At 48.3% G+C, this 19,035-nt stretch overlaps 1 protein-coding gene across 6 annotated transcripts in view; it reads left to right on the forward strand.

Annotated features, from left to right (window-relative positions):
- The window catches only part of Cacna1c (calcium voltage-gated channel subunit alpha1 C), a 562,741-nt gene that overhangs the window by 39,144 nt on the left and 504,562 nt on the right, over window positions 1-19,035 (forward strand). For all 6 annotated transcript variants that reach the window (XM_057773598.1, XM_057773572.1, XM_057773590.1 and 3 more), the window contains exon 2: window positions 15,213-15,534. In XM_057773598.1, the coding sequence (XP_057629581.1) occupies window positions 15,213-15,534 (322 nt within the window). The remainder of the gene's footprint in view (window positions 1-15,212; window positions 15,535-19,035) is intronic.

The raw sequence follows: 19,035 nt of genomic DNA on the forward strand, positions 1-19,035 counted from the left end.
GTAGCCCAGGGTATGGCAATGAGAGGAAGGTCTTTTGAGATGCTCTTTGTGGTCTGACCCTGCTGTGCAGGGGCTGTGAGGGGTGACAGCAGGACAGCCGGCATCCTGCAGTGTCTGGAGTATAATAAAGGAGCTGCATACTCTTTCCCACCGGTATTCCTTCATCCAGCTGTGTGGTCACTGCCCTGAAGTCATAATATCTCCATAACAATGTTGCTGTGGAATAGTTAGCCTTCAGTGAGCAGGCATGAGCACGGATGCTCCATATTTGATCCTTATTATATTATGTTGTTCCATTTTACTGATAAGAATGCTCAGTGTCTAAGAGGTTAAGTTAATTTAGGGAATATCCTGCAGTTATAGAGAGATGAGAAGCATACAGAGTTGAGTCTAAGTAAATGCCCAATTCCCATACACATCTTTCTACGAATGCCACCTGCATTTCCTGGATTAGTCTCCTATCTGAGTCAGGCTTTTGGATATGGGATATAGGAGCCATGGATGAAGGGGAGGAGACGGCTGTCACTGACACACTAAGCCACAGTCTGGAGAAGGGATGGCCTCAAACTCTAGCCAGTCACATATCAGAAATTCCAGCTGCCTGTAGCTAACCTTCAGCTAATCTGGTCTTGACTGTTTCGGCTTCCTGTCCAAATTAAGCTACAGATTGAAAGAAAAATGTTCCCGGATGGGCAGTCATCTTTCCCTGTGTACGTGTGTGTGTGTGTGTGTGCACGTGTGTGCGTGTGTGTGCATGTGTCTGTGTGTGAGTGAGACTGTAGGTGTTTGAGCATGTGTGTGTTAGTGCATGCGTGGTTGTGTGTGTGTGTGTGTGTGCACATGCGCATGTGTGTGTGTGTGACTGTAGGTGTCTGGATAGGTGACTGTAGTTGTGGTCAGTCTTTCCCAGTAGGTTGTGGCTCCCTGAGCGGCGACTGTTTTGTATAACCGCATCATCCACAGCTCCTGCTGTGAGGGGACCCTGAGAGTCATGCACACACTTCTGAATCCCTTATCCTGTACTGTGAGGCTACACACTGGGAGGGGACCGGGATCTACTGTAGGTCCTACCTGAGTAGGGGTTACAGACTGCAGCTGATACGCAGATACTATGGCAAAGGCCACGAGCTACACAGACGAGAGTGACAATCCTCTATGCCTCCACATGCTTCATTGGTGACATGTGTCTGTGTGAACACAACAGTTTAATTAAGAGCAAGTCCATGGTCACGGAAGGGCCTTGCCTCACTGGCCCCTTTCTTCTTGAGTATAATAAAGGAGCTGCATACTCTTTCCCACCGGTATTCCTTCATCCAGCTGTGTGGTCACTGCCCTGAAGTCATAATATCTCCATAGCACAGGGAAGTTGGGCCAAGCACTTACCATCCTGAATCTGAGCTCCTTCTATAGTCTCATAAGCACCCCATGTTTTTGTCATGGAGCTTAGGGTGCAGAATCTGCATCAGGGACCATAGGAACCAAAGCTGTGTTGAGCATCCATGCTCCATGCTAGAAGCAGGGGCTCCTTCAGCCGCCTACTGAGTGTAGAGGTCGTTATTCTGCTTCTTTCTGCTCCTGAGGAAGCCGCCAGGGAGAGCAGGTAAACCAGTTCCAGTGCCATGTAAAGCCGCATGGTTTGGAGTATAGGTGGTGCTCTCCACTCTCAGAGTCCTGCCTCGGAGATCGAGGAACACCTTGGCAAGTGCCTGACGTTCACAGCAGGGACTTTGCAGTCAAGTTTATGTCATCATTCAAGGAGGGACTTCGGGGTGGGTGTGGGTGTGTAGGGGCCTCCACATCCATCTGGGAAGCTTAGTCCTTTTGACAGCATGTTCCAAACAATAAATTCCTCTACCACCCACATAAGAATTCTAGAATCTGAGTGTCAGGAAAGCATGCAGGACCTTGGAGATCATTTGGTGAATGTTTGTCTGCTGCTGAGTAACTGCACGCAGGAGGGAGGTGACCGTGTTCAGGGGTCTTATGTACTTGTTCAGGGGGCTTCCTAGGAGAGAGAAGATGAGATCCAGGTATCCCTCTCTGCTAAAAAAAATGGACTCAAGAGAAAATGTTCTCCAGGAAGTGGGGATGGCTGGAATCATGTGCACCTCATTGGAATTATGGGTATGAGTTAGGTACTGGATAAGTCCATGTCTTGAGTTTTCCCAGACTCCATCCCTGAATCTTCCTTCATTTTTATAGCCCTGGGCTCCAGAAGTCTTCATAATCACAAAACAGTGCCAACAGTGCCACAGGGACCTTGGAAGATGCTGTGCCAGTCTAAGTGCTCATAGTGTCTTAAAATGCTTGAGCAGCATGCTGAGGTCATGGGGTTAAAGACTGGCACTTCAGAACATGCCCTAGGGGCTTTCATGATCATCAGCTGTGCCTCTAACCACTAGTGATGCTGTCTTTCCTTTGGGAAGGTAGTTACTGTAATCATTAGCTGTCCAGTCGCCCTAAACTCAAGCATTTCCACATGCGACACTCTATTCTCCAGTGTTTGTTTTCTTCATAGAACAAGACCAGATACACTTTGCCTTAAAGGCTACAGCCCTCCTGATTACCATGAGGACACAGAGAAGAGGAACATAAACAAGGGGACAAAGTCACAGGTTGAAGAGCTTTATAGATGCTACAGGTCTTGTTTCTGCTTTGTACAATCTGTTTTGAGATGCAGAGCACTGGGGCCTTTGGTCCTCTACCTTCATCTTCAGGGTAGTTGTCCATGCCACTCCTCTGCGACTGCCTTCTGACTTGGCCGTTTTAAGCAGTTGAGGCAAAGGAAAAGCCAAGTAGCACGGAAGTGTCTCGGCCTTAGTAGGGGACTAGGATCTCCAAGGACCCTCTACTTGATGATGTCCATTGTCCCAAGCCTCGGCCACACCCGAAGATGAAGGCATCAGATGCTTCCTCTGTCCTAAAGGAGAAAGGGATGTTGGAGTAGGGGGACCTCCCAATATGACTGGGTCCATGAAGTGTCAGAACAATCTAAGCAGAAGGAAGAGGACCGCTGGGAGCACAGGGAGGGTGAGATGCAGGCGGAGAGAGCGTCCAGGAATTTCCTGAGTGCAGGGGATCACCAGTGCGGGCTTAAGGTGCCCAAGAAGTTGGAGGGTTGGTGGCAGACAAGTCAGCCCTAGCCTGGGTGTCACTGGATAAGGCCACAGGCATCTCTCTGCCTCAGTGTACTGTCACCAGTGGCGATGATGCTTCAGTTCCCAGATTTGAGTTGTCAGGTTGTAGAAATAAAAAGGCATTCCTTCATCCGTCACCAGGGAAGGGACTCTGACCAGCTCAAGTGTGGTGAGCATGGCCCCAGAAGGCCTTGTCCTTCCCTTCCTTACCCTCTGCCTTGCTAAAACCCAATAGATTACATTCCAAAAGCTAGTCCCCAAGGTCTAGTTCCTTATTTGGCCACTTCCTCCTCCTGAGGCTGACTATCAAGGTCCAGCTATCAAAGTATTGAAGCTCAGTGATCAAAACCCATTGGCCTACTTAATTAGCATAGCCAATTGACGTTAAACACCTCATCCTAGCACTGGCTTTCCCTTTGCACCTTTATAAATGCCATTTTCCCATGTGCCGTGCCTGTCTTCCCTCTATCCAGTGGCAGTCCTTTGTTCCCCTCTAGGACAAATATCCCCGCCCCCTTCCTCTTGTTCCCTTCCCCCTTTCCCTCATCCTCTATCTCCTGTGTTTGTCTCTTATTCCCAGCCCTCTGTCCCTCTGGAGCAAATAAGCCTCCTTTGTGCTGAGAAGTTGGTCTTGGGGGGTCTTGGGCTGATATTTTTCCTTTTCTCCTCTTTTCATACGCAGTGTGGGCCAGCTCCAGTGCGCCAGCTCTAGGAGAGGTGCCAGAGGGGTGTAGTGCCTGTGCTACGGTCTACCCTGCAGAAGTGTTGGGTGAGACCAAAGCTGGGACGACACCCAGCCGAGGCTCTGACGTCTGCCGTTTAATGGCGCTTGAGATGTATTTAGACAGGAGTCTGGTTCCACTCACTTGTGAAGGCATGTTTGTGCATCTGCATGTATGATTTATTTGATATTTGAAAGTAATTTATAACCAAGATTCTTTGAATCCTTCCCCGGTCCCCTGTCACTGCTGAAAGCTCCCAGGAAGTGCTTGTGGAGGGCAGGGCCTGGGCTTCCTTCAGTGTGGGTGCAAATTCTCGTTATTCCTGCCGGAAGGATGACTTGGGTATCTTAAAGTGCAAGCTTCTGCTTTCTTATTTGAGTTATAAGGGTTTTTTTTTTTTTTGGACTTACATACATAGCATTGGTGAGGATTACAATAGGAGCTTGGATGACCTCAGAATAGTAAACTGGAGAGTCTGTACTAGCCTGGGTGATGGCTTTCCCACAGCTGCACAGATGGATGCCCCCGTCTGTGTCTTCCCTGGCCTGTTTACTGCAGCCCTCCCTAAAACCCCATGAGCAATTATGGCGGAATCTCATACAACTGGTTAGGATGAGTGTCTGGACGTCCAAGTGCAGTGGCCATTCCTGCTTCCTCCTCTGACGGAATGGCAGCAGTCCGAGTCCAGCTGTGGTTATCTTTTGTAAATGGGCACATCTGGTCTGACGAAGAGAGTTTGGCTCGGAGGACAGTCCTGTATCATATGCAGGAATGGAATTTATATCTGGCTTATTTTGCGTATCACAGTGTTTTCCCTCATGTTGAAGCACGTGTCAGAGTAATCCCATCCAGGGTTGAACAATATCCCAGTGCAGGCCACATCTTGATAACCCATTGCTCCCTCGATGGGCACGTGTGCTGTCTCTGTCTGTTGTCTCTTGTGAATAATTCTGCTGTGAGACCTGGTTCGCAAATACCCATTGGAGCCTTTGCCTCTTAAGAATTTTGGGTGTTTGCCCACTAGTGGAGCTGCTGGGTCACGTAATAATCGAACATTTAGTTTTGTGAGGAACTTGCCCCCTGCTTTCCAGTGGCTTACTGCTTTTCACACGGCCAACAAGACGTGCGGTGGTTCTGCCTTTCTGTATTTTTGCCAACACTGCTACTCTCTACTGGTCATAACACACTCGTTGTCGTACAGTCTCTCTGGCTTTGTGGACTTCCATGTAAACTATGGTGAGCGCAGGATGGGGTCTTCTTTCCTACTCTTCCCAGATGAATGTCCACGGGTTGCCCTCGGCTCTTAGGCATGGGCTTTCAGGAGGTTGTGAGTTCCTGTGCACAATGCTACCAGAAGTGAGTAGGGGAGCTGGGTACTGCTTCTCCACTGGAAAGAGCCCTACTGTTATTTGGGGAGGGGATGTTGGGACACTTAGCTCAAATGATGGGCAGGAGAGGCCTTGGTAGGGTAAGACTGGTTGGCGAGAATGTGAGAGCCAAGTGGTACCTGACTTCTTACAGTGTTTTTCAGTATTTCATTCTGAAAACAAGGAGAGCTAAGGATAGGACTTGCAGGGGTGAGTGCAGAACAGGAGGGAAGGGGCTGGGAATGGGGTTTAGATCTCTGAGTTTTTGATCTTAGTCTTCCCACCAAACACGGGGACAGTCTAGATCCAAATAGCTTTATATTGGAATGGAGCTTATTGTCTACCTGAGGGTTTATTGATGTTGGTTTTGCTTTTGCCTCCCACCTTGTTGTCTGCCTGTTGGCAGAGGCTTTGGGGGTTAACAAGACAAATGGGTGTAGTCATTGTAAATGTAATATACATAGCATCATTATTACATGTACTGGGAAAGGGAAGCAACAAGGGACTGATGTGTCTTTCTCCCACCTTAGTGAGGATGAGAGACATCAAGGAGAAAGACAAGCAGGCCTGAGTGGCTCCGTTTCTGTACATATAATGTTTTCCACTGTGGGAATGTGAGGGTTATCACCTCCCCTCTCGGCCATGCAGCCCCAGAAGTGGAACAATTTCAGAGCCTTTCCTTGATGGACTCCTTGGAAAGGGAGCAGCATTTTATGGGCTCTGGATCTCTTTGTTCATTTGTTTCCTCTCACAAACTGACACTTGATCTGTGCGTGTGGACTGCAACAATTTAAAGAGATGGTGCTTAACCCTAATGATTGTATAGGGAAAATACTAAATAATAGTAACATGCTGTTCATGCTTCTCTTCTCTGAAAGAAAGTAGCCTTCCTTTGTGACCTGAGGCTCTCTGTGTGGGTATCTGGAAAGTTTATTAAAAACTATTGCTATTTGGGTAGAACTTTCAGATATACAATCTCAGTTAGTACTCTGGGTTGCCCTACAAGGAATGCACTGCTAATTCTGCCTTTCAGAACAGTTGCTAAGGCCCAGAGCAATGCCTGTCTACTTGCTTCTTTATAGACTCAGGGGCCTGGGTGCAGGTTGTGTGACAAAACTTTCCCTGGAGAGATGCAACACACTTGTCTACTCACCCCAGATCAGGAACCCACAACAGGCCCAAGAAAGTAGACCACCTTAGTCCAGTTTGGTGAACCAATGCATTTTATTTGGGTTACGCACAGGAGTAGGTGTGAGGGGTTTCTCACAGGAGCAGAAAATGACCCAAAGATGGCTGCATCACCAAAGCTTACCCCAGCATAGATGATAGCCCACAAAGCTTCGAACAGAGCACAGTGCACACCCTGAAGGCTGCGAGTGTCCTTTCCAGATGCCTCAGGTCTAAAGCTCTTTAGGGCAGCTTGTTTATTTTATGTTTATTCCAGGTAATGGTCTGGCCGCAGAGTCTTTGCAATTTTTCTCTTTTCAGAGTCTTCTTTGCAGCTCAGCTTTCTACCATAGAGGGGGACTCTAAGCTTTTATTGCTTACTCTGGCAAGGAGGAGGTTAGTGAATCTGGTCAGTTTCAGGGACTTCCTGAATCTATTTTGAGTTGTTTACCTTTCTGCTTAAGAAGCTTTCCATAAGATGGAATGTTTTCTTCTTCAGGAAGATGTTACACAGTAGCGTGAGACCACATAGCTGTGCAGCTCATGGCAAGGCACCTGCCCTCTCTGATGTCTGATTCTGCTTGGACTTCTTCCACATCTTGTGGCTGGATAGATAGTCCCTCAGAGACCTGGTCCAACTAGGTGTCGGGGCAGATATAGGAGCATGCCTCACTTCTGATGTGCCGTCCTAATCTTTTTCATGGGCATGCATCAGTGGAAGCAGAATTGTCTCTGGACCACATAGAAAGAGAAAGAAAAAGATCTGGCCTCTTCTTAGCTTCCTTCCAACCTTGGTCACCTTCAGCCCACATAGTTCTGTCCTGGAGTGCCTCTGCTGGGAACCCCTGGCTGTGTGTCTAGATCCTTGGCTTCGGGTGGCACAAAGTTGCCTGGAGTTCATGTAGAGGGTGTGTGGAACTCCCTGCTCCTCTCTGTGACAGCAGGCAGGTGTTTGCCAGGTGGACCTGTGCCCCCCCCCCTCTAGACAGGGCTTTCGACAGTGGGACAGGAGTCTGGCACTGGTGCATCTGTGGTAATTCTGGTGGAATCTGTAATCTATATAACCAAATCAGACATGTCCTCCCTTACCAAAGAATCACTTAATGTGCAGAATTTGGAAAATGTAATAAAACGTGAAAATTATAAGGGCTGAACTCTCAGCCGTCCTGTCAGGGTTTTGCCAAGCTGCTATGGCACTGTCCCCAGATACCAGCTACCCCAAAGACTTCCTGTTTGTCCAGCGTGATGTCTGTCCTCAGGCAGAGCCAATTCTGTTAACTTCAGGGTCGGAAATGCTGACATTCAGTAGACTCAGTGAACTCACGGAGTTTAGGTGTGTCATCTCTCGGTGGTGGTGGTGAGCAGCAGAAGTGGAGGGCTCCCTTTCTTCCGTGCCAGGGGAGACACAAAGGAGTATTTTACTGTTCTTGTGGTTTGCCCTGAGCAGTTGAAGCCTGAGATTTAGCTGCATGCATCTGCAGGTTTTCCCCTTCATGCCTGCTGGTACCAAGGATAAAGTGGCATTATGATTAGTATCTAGTACGGAAAGGTTAACCTTGATCAGGAGCAGATGGCTTTCCTCCGTGGAACTCCCTTTTGGGGTTCCTTCTCCTCTGTTACCTTCTTGAGTTGTTGTGCTACCAGGAGTGTAGAGAAGAGGTTTCTGTACTGGGTCAGAGGAGGTGTGGGTGCTGTCGGCATGACCGCCTTCTGGTTAGCGTGGCCTTCGGAATGCTCAGGTTCTCCACCTGCCTTCCCTCCTGCCTTTGGCGGGTCACTGGAGGAAGGTGCTCTATTTAAGGCAGCACTGATCTGCTGAGTTGGGGAGATGCTGCAGAATCCCTTGCCCCTTGCTGTCCCTTATGGAGCCAATGTGATGGCTGTGGGCTGCACCATCTCTTCTGGAAAGACGAGGAAGAGTTGGGATGCCGCTGTATTGTGTTCAAGCAGTTTGGGTGCACAACACCAAGACTGTTCATGCAAGGGAGCTTTTCATTTCAATCTCCCCTCCCAGCTTCAGGGCCACTATCAGGTTTCTCTCTGCCCATTGAGGAAAATTGTTTCATACATATCTTTTGAGTGTCAGTGAGGTAAATGTAGTCATGGCCTTGTTGTCTGTTGGATCTGGGAATCCTTATTCTTTGGTCGGTCTTTTTGTAGGAAGTGGTTATTTCAAGATCAAAAAAAACTATCCATCTATCATGTCCAGACCAGTTCTTAGCTGCTACCCTCCTCCTCTTAGAATCAAGTGCTTAATAATCTCCCTTTCCCACCTCACACCCTAGTCGTCACCATACACTTCCCTGAGTACTTCCTGGTAGTCTCCAGACTCATGTGGCTACTCAGGTGGAGATTAATTGAAATGAAATAGAACTTAAAATGTACTTCCTTAGTTGTACCAAAGACATTTCATGTGATCTACCGACACATTTGCCTGGTACCTACCATATTGGATAATTCAAAATGATGTTCCATTTTAACTATTTTAAAAGTTATAATTGGACCTAGATATGATAGCTAATGCCTGTAATCCCAGCATTTAGATGGCTGAGGCTGGGGAATTGCCTTTAGTTTGAGACCAGATTGGGTTAAGTATTTGAGTGGCTAAGGCTGGAGAATTGTGTTTAGTTTGACAAGATTGGGTTATAAGTGAGTTCTGGCTCAGCCAGGGCTATAGAGTGAGACTCTGTCTCAGAAAGTAAAACCCCAAGTCCAGATGACAGCAATAAAGCTGCACTGCACAGCTCGCTGCAGTAGGGTGACATGCCCTGAGCTGCACTGCACAGCTCACTACAGTAGGGTGACATGCCCTGAGCTGCACTGCACAGCTCGCTGCAGTAGGGTGACATGCCCTGAGCTGCTGTGCATTTAGAGTGAGCAGAAAGGGTTGCGGGAGGAGGCCCTAGGATGGGCTTGTAGGAGTGACACCCAAGCAACACTGTGGAGCAGGTCAAGGGACCGCATTTGGTCAGGACGCTGGGAAATCGCAGCCCTCTGTGCACTGTGAGATTAGGACTCTGCAGGCAGGACCCTGAAGCACTGTATCAGCGAGCAGATCCCCGCCCCTCCTGGGTAAACTTCACTTTGGGTCTCAGTTGTTCAGTCTCAGAGCTGCATTAGGAATTCTGGCTTCAGGGAGATTGAACCTTGCTCAGCTCCTTGCCTCTGTAGTCCAGTAAGATAGCCTGTCACTCCATACCACAGGGTGACCCTTGAAGGCCCACGGGGGTAATCCGTGGAGAAGCTGCTCTGAGCTGGTGATAGGCAGAGTCTTGGCTGATTCAAGACCAGGAGTCAGGGTCCTCTTGTACTTTAGCCACCAGGTTTGCCCTAGTTCAAGCCAGTGTAGCTCCTGCTTGAGGATGACTACTGTGCTTTTAGGGGACTATGGGGCCCTTGTCATCATGGGGAATTGATATATGTAAAATCCCGATAGATGTTTGCGAAGGTCTTGGGTGGCTTCTGCCCAAAAGAAGGCCTTTGTGTGCTCAGAGACTCTTGAGTGACATCAGACTCTAGTAGGACATCATTTTGCAGCTTTTCCTTCCTGGGGTGAACTGCCTTCTGAACTAGGGTATTCTTCAGGACTCACCAGCTCTATTTGTGGCAGAAGGCACATGACCAATGAAGTCGGCTGTGCTGTTGAAGCTCATACCTCTTCTATGTTTATGGCTCACTGGGGATCTGCATCTTTACTCAACGGTGGCATGGAGGAAGGAGGGGCGGGAATACTGGAAGCTACAGGTTGGGTTCTGCTTCCTTAGATCAGAGGTTTTAAGGCAGAATTGTTAAAGCCAGCTCTGAAGTATGGAAAGGAGCCACTAAGCAAAGAGCAGAAGGAAGAACATTCTAAGAACATGTGAAGGCACTGTGGCAGGCAAGAACCGGGCATGTGTGAGGATGAGAGGAGTCCCGGATGTAATAAGCTCAGGGGAGTTGACCTGGGCCGGCATGCACAGGCTTCAAGAAAGAGGACAAAGAGTTTGGGTTTGAAAATGATTGAAGCAAAACAGAAGGAGAGTGAGCACGAGCAAGGAACTCAGGACTGCGAGGGGTGCACCCACACACTGAGGCAATGGGGATGTTCTATCGGGAACTCACCAAGGCCAGCTGGCCGGGGACTGAAAAAGCATGGGACAAAACCGGTCTCGCTGAACATAATGGACAATGAGGACTACTGAGAACTGAAGAACAATGGCAATGGGTTCTTGATCCTATTGCACGTAATGGCTTTGTGGGAGCCCAGGTAGTTTGGATGCTCACCGTAATAGACCTGGATGGAGGTGGGTGGTCCTTGGACCTCCCACAGGGCAGAGAAACCTGCTTGCTCTTTGGGCTGAGGAGGAAGGAAGACTTGATTGGGGGAGGGGGAGGGAATGGGAGGTGGTGGCGGGGAAGAGGCAGAAATCTTTAATAATTAAATAAATTAATTAATAAAAAAAACAAAAAACAAACAAACAAACAAAAAAAAAAGAAAAAAAGAAAATGATTGAAGCAGGAGAATGGCAGGGCCTGGTGTACTGTTTGTATTTCCCAAAAGAGCATTGCAACAGGTTATGAGTGGGACTTAGGTTCGAGATGGAAAGCCTGGTAATGAGAGAAATGTCAGGGATTCCTGCAGCATTTCTGGGCAGGCAATGGATGGTGGCTTGGACTAGAGTGGTGGCACAGGAGGCAGAAACCATTGGTCACCTCTGTTTCCTCAGAACTTCTCCCCTGTCCATGGAGCAAGTGGAAGGACTCAGTGCTCACGGTGTAGATGGACAGAACCCATCAAGGAAGCTTTTAATGTTGCCTGTGGTCTATTTCATGTTGGTTACCTCTCTGTCACCATGAAACTGCCAGAGACTCACAGTTTTAGAAGATTCAGTCCATGGCCCATTGGATCATTGCTTTCAGATCTGTGGGAGGCACTGCGTTTGGGGTCAGGGAGTATGGCTTGCACAGACCTTTCACCTCACGGTGGCTGGAAAGCAAAGGACAGGAAGGGGTGGGTTATTATATTCCCTCAAGGACATATCCCCAGTGAGTCAAGTCCCTCTCATCAGGTCCCACCCCTTGAAGGTCTGCCACCTTCATGTAAGGAGAATAAAATGTGTGAGCCCCCAGGAAATGCTTACGATACAAACCAGGGCAATGTTGTTGGTTATCAGGACATCGTTATTGTTATAGTCACACCAATAGATGTTGAGCATCTTCTGGAGTGGGGAGTGAATGCAAACAAACCACGCCATTGTTCCATCATTGACTGGGAGGAAGTGAGGATGCACCTGTCTATTCCCTGGCTGGAATGTCTCTCTAGGCTCTTGCATGGCAGGGTGGTATGAGGGTAAGGAGTCTGTGATGGGGACCTGTTTGTGTCCTTGTCCTTCTGAGAAGAGGCAATACCTGCATGTAGTAGGCATGGATGCGGCTGTTTTCAAGGGAGCCCAGTCACAAGACAAATAGGAGTAAGCGGAATATGCTCTAGACCTCTTACCTGTTTCCATGTGGCCTGGTTTGCTGAGCTGCTATTCTGGGATTTTCTTGGGCACCAGAGCATCCATGGATATAGCCCAGTAAGGCTAGAGCCAGATCAGACTTAACCGGTGGCATCAGTTCAGCTGGCAGCCAGGAGGCAAAGCTTTGAATCAGCCTTATAATTTGAAAATTGGTCTTTGTGTTGGGTGGTGATTTTGTGCTAACAAAAAGCATCAGAGAAACAATGCAGGCTGCCCTACCTTCGTGGTGTTACTCTGGACTCAGAATCCTTGCTACAGAGATGGGCGTTCCCTACTCCTGGGACTCCTGGATGGTTGTAGTTCTCATTGTGAGTGCTCCTAGAGGCACGCCTGGAACCTCAGGTCTGGATGGAAAAGTGACTTGGAGAGATCAAGGTCACAGTCTCCACAGCCCTCATGGAGACTGACCTTGGAGAATATACTTCTTACCTTTCTGCATGTGGACAGTTATGATGGAAGTGCCCTTTATCACTCAAAGGCCGTACCAGTATTTGAAGATAACTGTATTCTTGTCCCCTGGCCAGGGACAAGTTGAAATTGTGTTCCCCTGCACTCTCAAGCCCCTGCATATGTGTATTCTCCAGATGGAGGTATCCTGGTGTTCTGGAAATGGCTCTCAATATAAATAAGGGACCCTATGGAGTATGAGGGTGCTCAGGACTCCGCACAAGAGGCCTTGACATTGGTGGACCCCATGGCTTGTTCAGGGAGACCCTGCCTTTTGCTTAAGGTGCCCAGGAACCCTTGCTGGTTTTTTACACCAACGCTTTCCTCCTTCTTCTTAAGAGTCATCCCAGAGCCCTAGTGCTGCTTGGTTTGTGATACGAGGCAACTACTATGTGAGCAATGGTGGTACTCGACTAAAGGCCATTGTGATGCATTGACACGAGTAGGAAATTGGGGTGCCACAAGGCATCCAGTAGGGGAACATGGCTGCTTTTATAGATGTGGGGGAAGATCAGTCCAGGAGCTAAAACAGCATCCACTAAATTCTGCCAATGCCAAATAGAGTCTAGAATGTCAAGCTTGCATGCCACAGATAGAACAAAAAGCAGGGAAGAATTAAGTCACAGTCCAGTTTGCCAAACCAAGATGGAACACAGGGCCACTTTGGAATTGGTCACGCCAGTGTAAGAAAATGAAACAGGGATACTTTCCACTCTCAGTCACCAGGGAGGTCCCTGGGAAGTCACCATAGGTGTTAGTATTGGAGATGGTGTTCATTAAATATAGGTATTCATCACTTTCTCCTCTGCCCAGAAATAGCAGGAGGTGCAGATGTATTTCTGGGCTTTGTGCACACACGTGTGCATGTGTATGAAGTGTTGAAGGATCTGAGGAGGGAGGGGTATAGTGTGGCAGTTCACGATGAGTTCTGAGTGCAGCAGAGTCTTCCACTGTCTTATTTTGTGACCTTTAGTGAGTCATGTGCTCCTTTGTTTTCTTGTGTGTCGAATGAAGGCACTTATCTTGCCGCTGAGGAGAGCAGCTCTGCTTCAGCTGCCTTGACTAATCCAAACCCATGCTCTCACGTTCTGCTCTGGAGTCTTAATAAGGAAACCCAGTTCCCAGCCTTCTTGGGACCTTCCTTACTTTATACTTCGGCATCTATATATTGAGAGCTGGGCAGGAAATGACAAGCTGTGACAGAGAGGGGCCTTCTCAGTCTAGGAAAGGTCTGTTCTTCACAAGCCTGGTACTCTGATAAGTATGCTGTGTCCCTGGGGTGCAGCAACTGCCTGGAGCCACTGGGCAGAGCAAGGGAAGAGAGTGAGGGGGTTGTGTGGTGAGGTGAGTGTGCCAGGGAAGTGGGTACAATGGAGACGCTTTACCAGGATCTGTGGAATAAAGCACAGGTCTAATGCTATAGACTGCAGACAACAGCTGTGCAGGTGGCTGATGACAGCTGGTACCAACGAAGGCCTGATGTGCTTGCCTTTCTATCCAGTGACTGATGAGTAGAAGGTATCTGTACGTTTCTCACACCTTCTCCTCTGTCCACGGTAGACAGCGATAATCTGTTATGATAAGCCTACACTCTTGTGCCCGGAAACGTCTCAGAATCCCTTCCTCACTTTTTTTTTCCCCCGCTTTTTCGAGACAGGGTTTCTCTGTGGTTTTGGAGCCAGTCCTGGAACTAGCTCTTGTAGACCAGGCTGGTCTCGAACTCACAGAGATCCGCCTGCCTCTGCCTCCCAAGTGCTGGGATTAAAGGCGTGCGCCACCACCGCCCGGCCCTTCCTCACCTTTTTGGAATCTGATGTCAATCATTGGACTTACAGTTGAAATTTATTGCCTGTGGCTGTTGTGTTGGGGAATACAGACAGACTTTGGAACCCGGAAAGTGTGCTGAGCACTGGGCAAGCATGTTGGTTGGCTCTGTTTTGATTGCATGAGATAACTGACGCATCTTAACTGAGCAATAACTAAGTTACCAAAGTGACAGTCATCTCAGTGATGGAAGAAAGTGGCTTGGGGAAGGCCCTACCACAAAGGTTCCAATAACTCCCAGGAGTGCCTCCCTGGGACCTCATCGGTATGGTCTGGGAGGGGGACATTCAACATCCAGATCACTCACTGGATAGGATCTTCCTTTAGCCTAGTCCCCTCCCTGCATTGCGTGTGTCTTTGCTGTTGGAGCTCCAGTCAGTGTTGAGGGTATCCTCTCTTCAGTGTACTGTGTGTTTGCATCGTTGGTTTCTGAGCTGGTGTGCCACTCATTAGCTTTTCCTTCTTCCTAAATCCTATACCCTACCCTCATTTCTCCCTTTCCTTCTTTCCTTGTAGCTTTGGAGCCTGTCCTGGAACTCACTCTGTAGACCAGGCTGGCCTTGAACTTACAGAGATCTGCCTGTCTCTGCCTCCCAAGTGCTGGGATTAAAGGCGTTGCACTACCCCTGCCTAGTCTCCCTTTTCTTTTTTAAGTAGCCATTGTATTCATGCGTTCTTATGAATATGTTAAGGCCCATATGTTGCCTTAATTTCACCTCCCCCTGTACTCTTTCTCACTATCTCAGTACTAGGAAAGCACAGTCTCATCTCTTGTGTGCCTAAGTCAAGTCCATGAGACCAAACAGCAGAGCGACATGTTCACGGTCAGTTGAACTAAGTCAGGCAAGGCCTAGAATAGATTTCCTGGCTGTAGTTCTCAGCATACATATTAGTGTTTTATGGTATGTCGCTTCCCAAATTCCAACAGCAGCCTGATAAAAAGTTTGGTTTTTTTTTTTTTTTTCAAAAATTGTGTCTAGAATCCAAAGTGTGTCCCCCATGCTCTTCTTTTCACCATAGTAACGGCAGTCTTTTCTCTCATTGCAGGTTCCAACTATGGGAGCCCACGCCCAGCTCATGCCAACATGAATGCCAATGCAGCTGCAGGCCTCGCTCCCGAGCACATCCCTACTCCAGGAGCAGCGCTGTCCTGGCAGGCAGCCATTGATGCCGCCCGGCAGGCCAAGCTAATGGGCAGTGCTGGCAACGCAACCATCTCTACTGTCAGTTCCACGCAGCGGAAGCGGCAGCAGTACGGGAAACCCAAGAAGCAGGGTGGTACAACTGCCACGCGGCCACCCCGTGCTCTGCTCTGCCTGACTCTGAAGAACCCCATCCGGAGGGCATGCATAAGCATCGTTGAATGGAAATATCCTTTATGCTCTGGGATGGCTGAGGTGTTCCTTGGATCTGCACCGCGGGGGTGGGGGACTGGCTTGCACCCCGGGGGTATCAAGCGTAGACTTGTGTTGGTGATGTTAAGTTTATCTTATATTTACTGCTTCACCGATGAAAGTTAGAATTCTCGACCTCCCCGCTGGACTCCATGAGTCACTATCTCAGAAGACAAGGTCCCAGAATTTGTTGGTATTACAAGCATCCCTAAACCAAAAATCCAAAATGTCAATTTTCCTAAAGTCTAGAACTTTTATAGTATCAACACAGATGGAAAGTTGTCCATTTGATCTTATGTGACAGGTTGCAGTCAAAATGCAGGCTCTAAAAATTTGTGTTGTCTGTGTTTATAAGGTGTACATAGGACATAAATGAATTTTGAGTTCAGACTTGGGTCCCATTCCCATGATTTCTCATGAATCTAAAGAGATTCCAAAATCCAAACATGGATTTAGGCATGAAACTCTTTGAGTCCCAAGCATTTGAAAGACAGGGCACTGGGCCTGTCACCAGTAACTTTAGAGAAAATTTGTAGGTATCAGTGTGAAATATGAAATCGTATCCAAGCTACCTGCCTATGTAGTTTTCATTGTTGATGTATGCTGATCTATAACTTTCTTTCCTACATGGTGTGGCAGTAGCTCACAACCTGACCTCTTTCTGGTGTGAATGGACCAGGAAATGCATGAGAACCCCAGGGCTTGGCAGCAGGAATTCTCAGCCTGGGCTCTGCACTGGAATCACCTGGAAAGGTTTATCAAATTCTAGATGCCAAAGGTCCCACTCATCCCCAGACATTCTATAGAGTTCTCCAGGCCAGGCTCTGGTATAGCCAAGGTTGAAAGCATCATCTAAAGTAATGTGTATCTACTTTGAACACACAGGAAGGAGTGGAAGCAGGGGCCTTTAGGAACCGGGTCTCTTAAGGGCTGGAATGTTACCATGGACACAAGTCTTAATGTCTGAGTATTGAGTTACACTGGAAAAGACCTCAAAGCACAGCCCTGGCTATCACCAGGGATGAAATAAGTCACATGAAACTCCCCAGGACACGTGACCAGGAATACACAGCATTAGTTCCCTGACTCTAGTGCTAGGTATTTTTTTTTAAACTCAAATTCAAATTTGAGTTAAGAAATGAAATTCAATTTTTTTTAAAAAGCCTCAAGATTCTTTCCATCTGGATGGAGTGTTCATCTCATTTGTGAGTTTCTAGGGAAAGATTTAAAAACCTTGGGTAGTGGTTGGAAGGTGAAAAGGAGACCTGGGGTGAAAATGAAGTTCAGTGGTGCAGACAACACCCATTGGGAATAACTGAATTCCTTTTCCAAAAGTAACTACAACAGGATGCAGTTAGAGCAGCAAGGGCTGCTCCTAAATTGTCTAGTCTGCTAAACTGCAAATAGTCCATGAATGGGCGAGAAATTAGACTTGGTCAATCTTCTCAGGCTGCCTTCAGAGCCACGGAGTAAGAGAACTGGGACCCGGAGATAACCACTATGAAGGGAGAGCAGGGAGACTCTGAGATCCAAAAGACTTCCCATAAGTTGGTTTTAAATCCAGATCCCCCACATTTAAAACCCATGCGCTTTCCAAACTCCCTGTGCTAAGTACTTAGTAGTGTGCCAGAGGACTAGGCAAGACTGGATAGTAACTAAGTGGTACTAGGTAGTTACTACGTGCAACCAGATAGGGAATTATTAGTTGGACAAGATATTTAACAGGTAGGACAAGGTAGTTACTTGGTGCTATCTGATAGCAAATTACTAGGTGGGACTAGATAGTAACGAGGTGGGACTATGTAGTTACTAGGTAGAAACGGTTACTAGATGGAAGTAGTTACTGGATGGGAATAGATAGCTATCAACTTGATATTCAGCACGTGCATTCCAGTGTAGGTCTGCAGGGCCCAGAATCCGCAGCCCTTCCTGGATGATTAGTGTGGCTGAACCTCCCGAGAGAGGGTGCTTTCCCAGCTGGGCAGAGGGAGGGATTCAGCACACAGTCTTAGCTGTGTGAAAGCTCCAGACTGCCGAGGTCAGATGTGGAGAGAGCGTATGTGCTCAACAGCTCCTGAAGAGTGGGGCCTGGTGCTGTCGTCAGATGGACAGCTTAAACAGCGATTTGGTTCTTGAAGGGGGCATGATGCTTTCTGGGTGCTCCTCTGCATCTCAGCTGCAGCTCTCCCTGTCTGCTTGTTTGTCTTCTTGGCAGACAGACTCCTCCAGTGTCAGCCTGGGGCTTTGGTGTGTGGCAGTAGGTGCTTGCTCTTGCGTATGTGTGCATGTCACAGGGAAGGTGGGGGCACAGCCCTTGAAACACTTCAGGCTTGGCTCTCTGACCTGTCAAGGCAGTGAGGACATCTGACCAGTAGATATTCATGGGGCCTGGCTCAGTTGCCTTCCTGTACCCCTTTCTGATAGGGCACCAGACAGTAAGACTGGAACCTCGTAGCCTGGGCTGACAGTCACTGTCCTGAGCAGGTTGGGGTGTGGTTAGGAAGAGGGGCATGCAGTAGGAGGACCAGGAGAGCTAGCTTTCTGAGATGCCTTCAGGGCTACCTCATACAGACCAGCACAAAGTAGTTTCAAAACTGACTCAGAAGCCTACTTTATGGGATGGGTCTGGGTCTCTAACTTGATGACTTCAGACACAATTCTACCTTTGTAAGCTTTAGTTCCCTCCATTAGCAGTAGAGATTACTGTGTCATTCCAGGTGTTTGGTAGTGGGACAGGGAGTTGGGGGGGGGGAGGCAATCACCACAGAGCCTCTGTAGGAGTGCTAGATCCTGTCCTTGCTGTCACCTCCCTAACGCCAGCTCCTGTCTCCATTGCTGTTGGATCCTGGCCACCTCAGGACAGCAGGTCATAATAGTATGAACCTATTGCTTTGACTGGGCCCTGAGCCTGGCTTTGCTCCTTGCCTTCTGGAGATCTTGGACAGATGTGATGGTGGCCATGTCTGTAAAGGGGAGATTGGTTAGGCCCTGCCTACAGGTCATCTGGTGATACCAAGACACATGTGGGCAATGGCACATCTTAAGAGGCATCTTCAACTCTGCCCTAGGGCTGCTAGGCATTCATCAGGAAAGCAGCCATTCAGATTCCCCGGAGTGTAGAACTCTGTGTCCTAGCCTAGCGGGCTTTTGACTCTAAGCGTAAATGCTGTGCCATGAGGTGATACTGGACATGGGGGCAGGAGATGGTTCCAGTGCTGCATGCCCACTCACCTGTGGGGTGGTTTTTAGCTTTTCTGGGCCTCAAAAGTTTGGAACAAGTAGTCTCTAGGGCATCTTCCTCCTTCAGAGTTTGCTACTTCTGTGAGAGTTCGGTTGGTCCCTCTTCCCCGCAGTTTTCACCCGTTCCTTTCCTCTCATTAGGCTCAGTGCTGGTTAGTTTTTTTTTTTTTTGTCAACGTGGCACAAGCCCAGGTCATGCGGGGAAAGGGAACCTCAGTTAAGAAAATGCTTCCCTC

This window comes from Chionomys nivalis, chromosome 1 (assembly GCF_950005125.1).
Source record: "Chionomys nivalis chromosome 1, mChiNiv1.1, whole genome shotgun sequence".
In the NCBI taxonomy this organism is placed as follows: Eukaryota; Metazoa; Chordata; class Mammalia; order Rodentia; family Cricetidae; genus Chionomys; species Chionomys nivalis.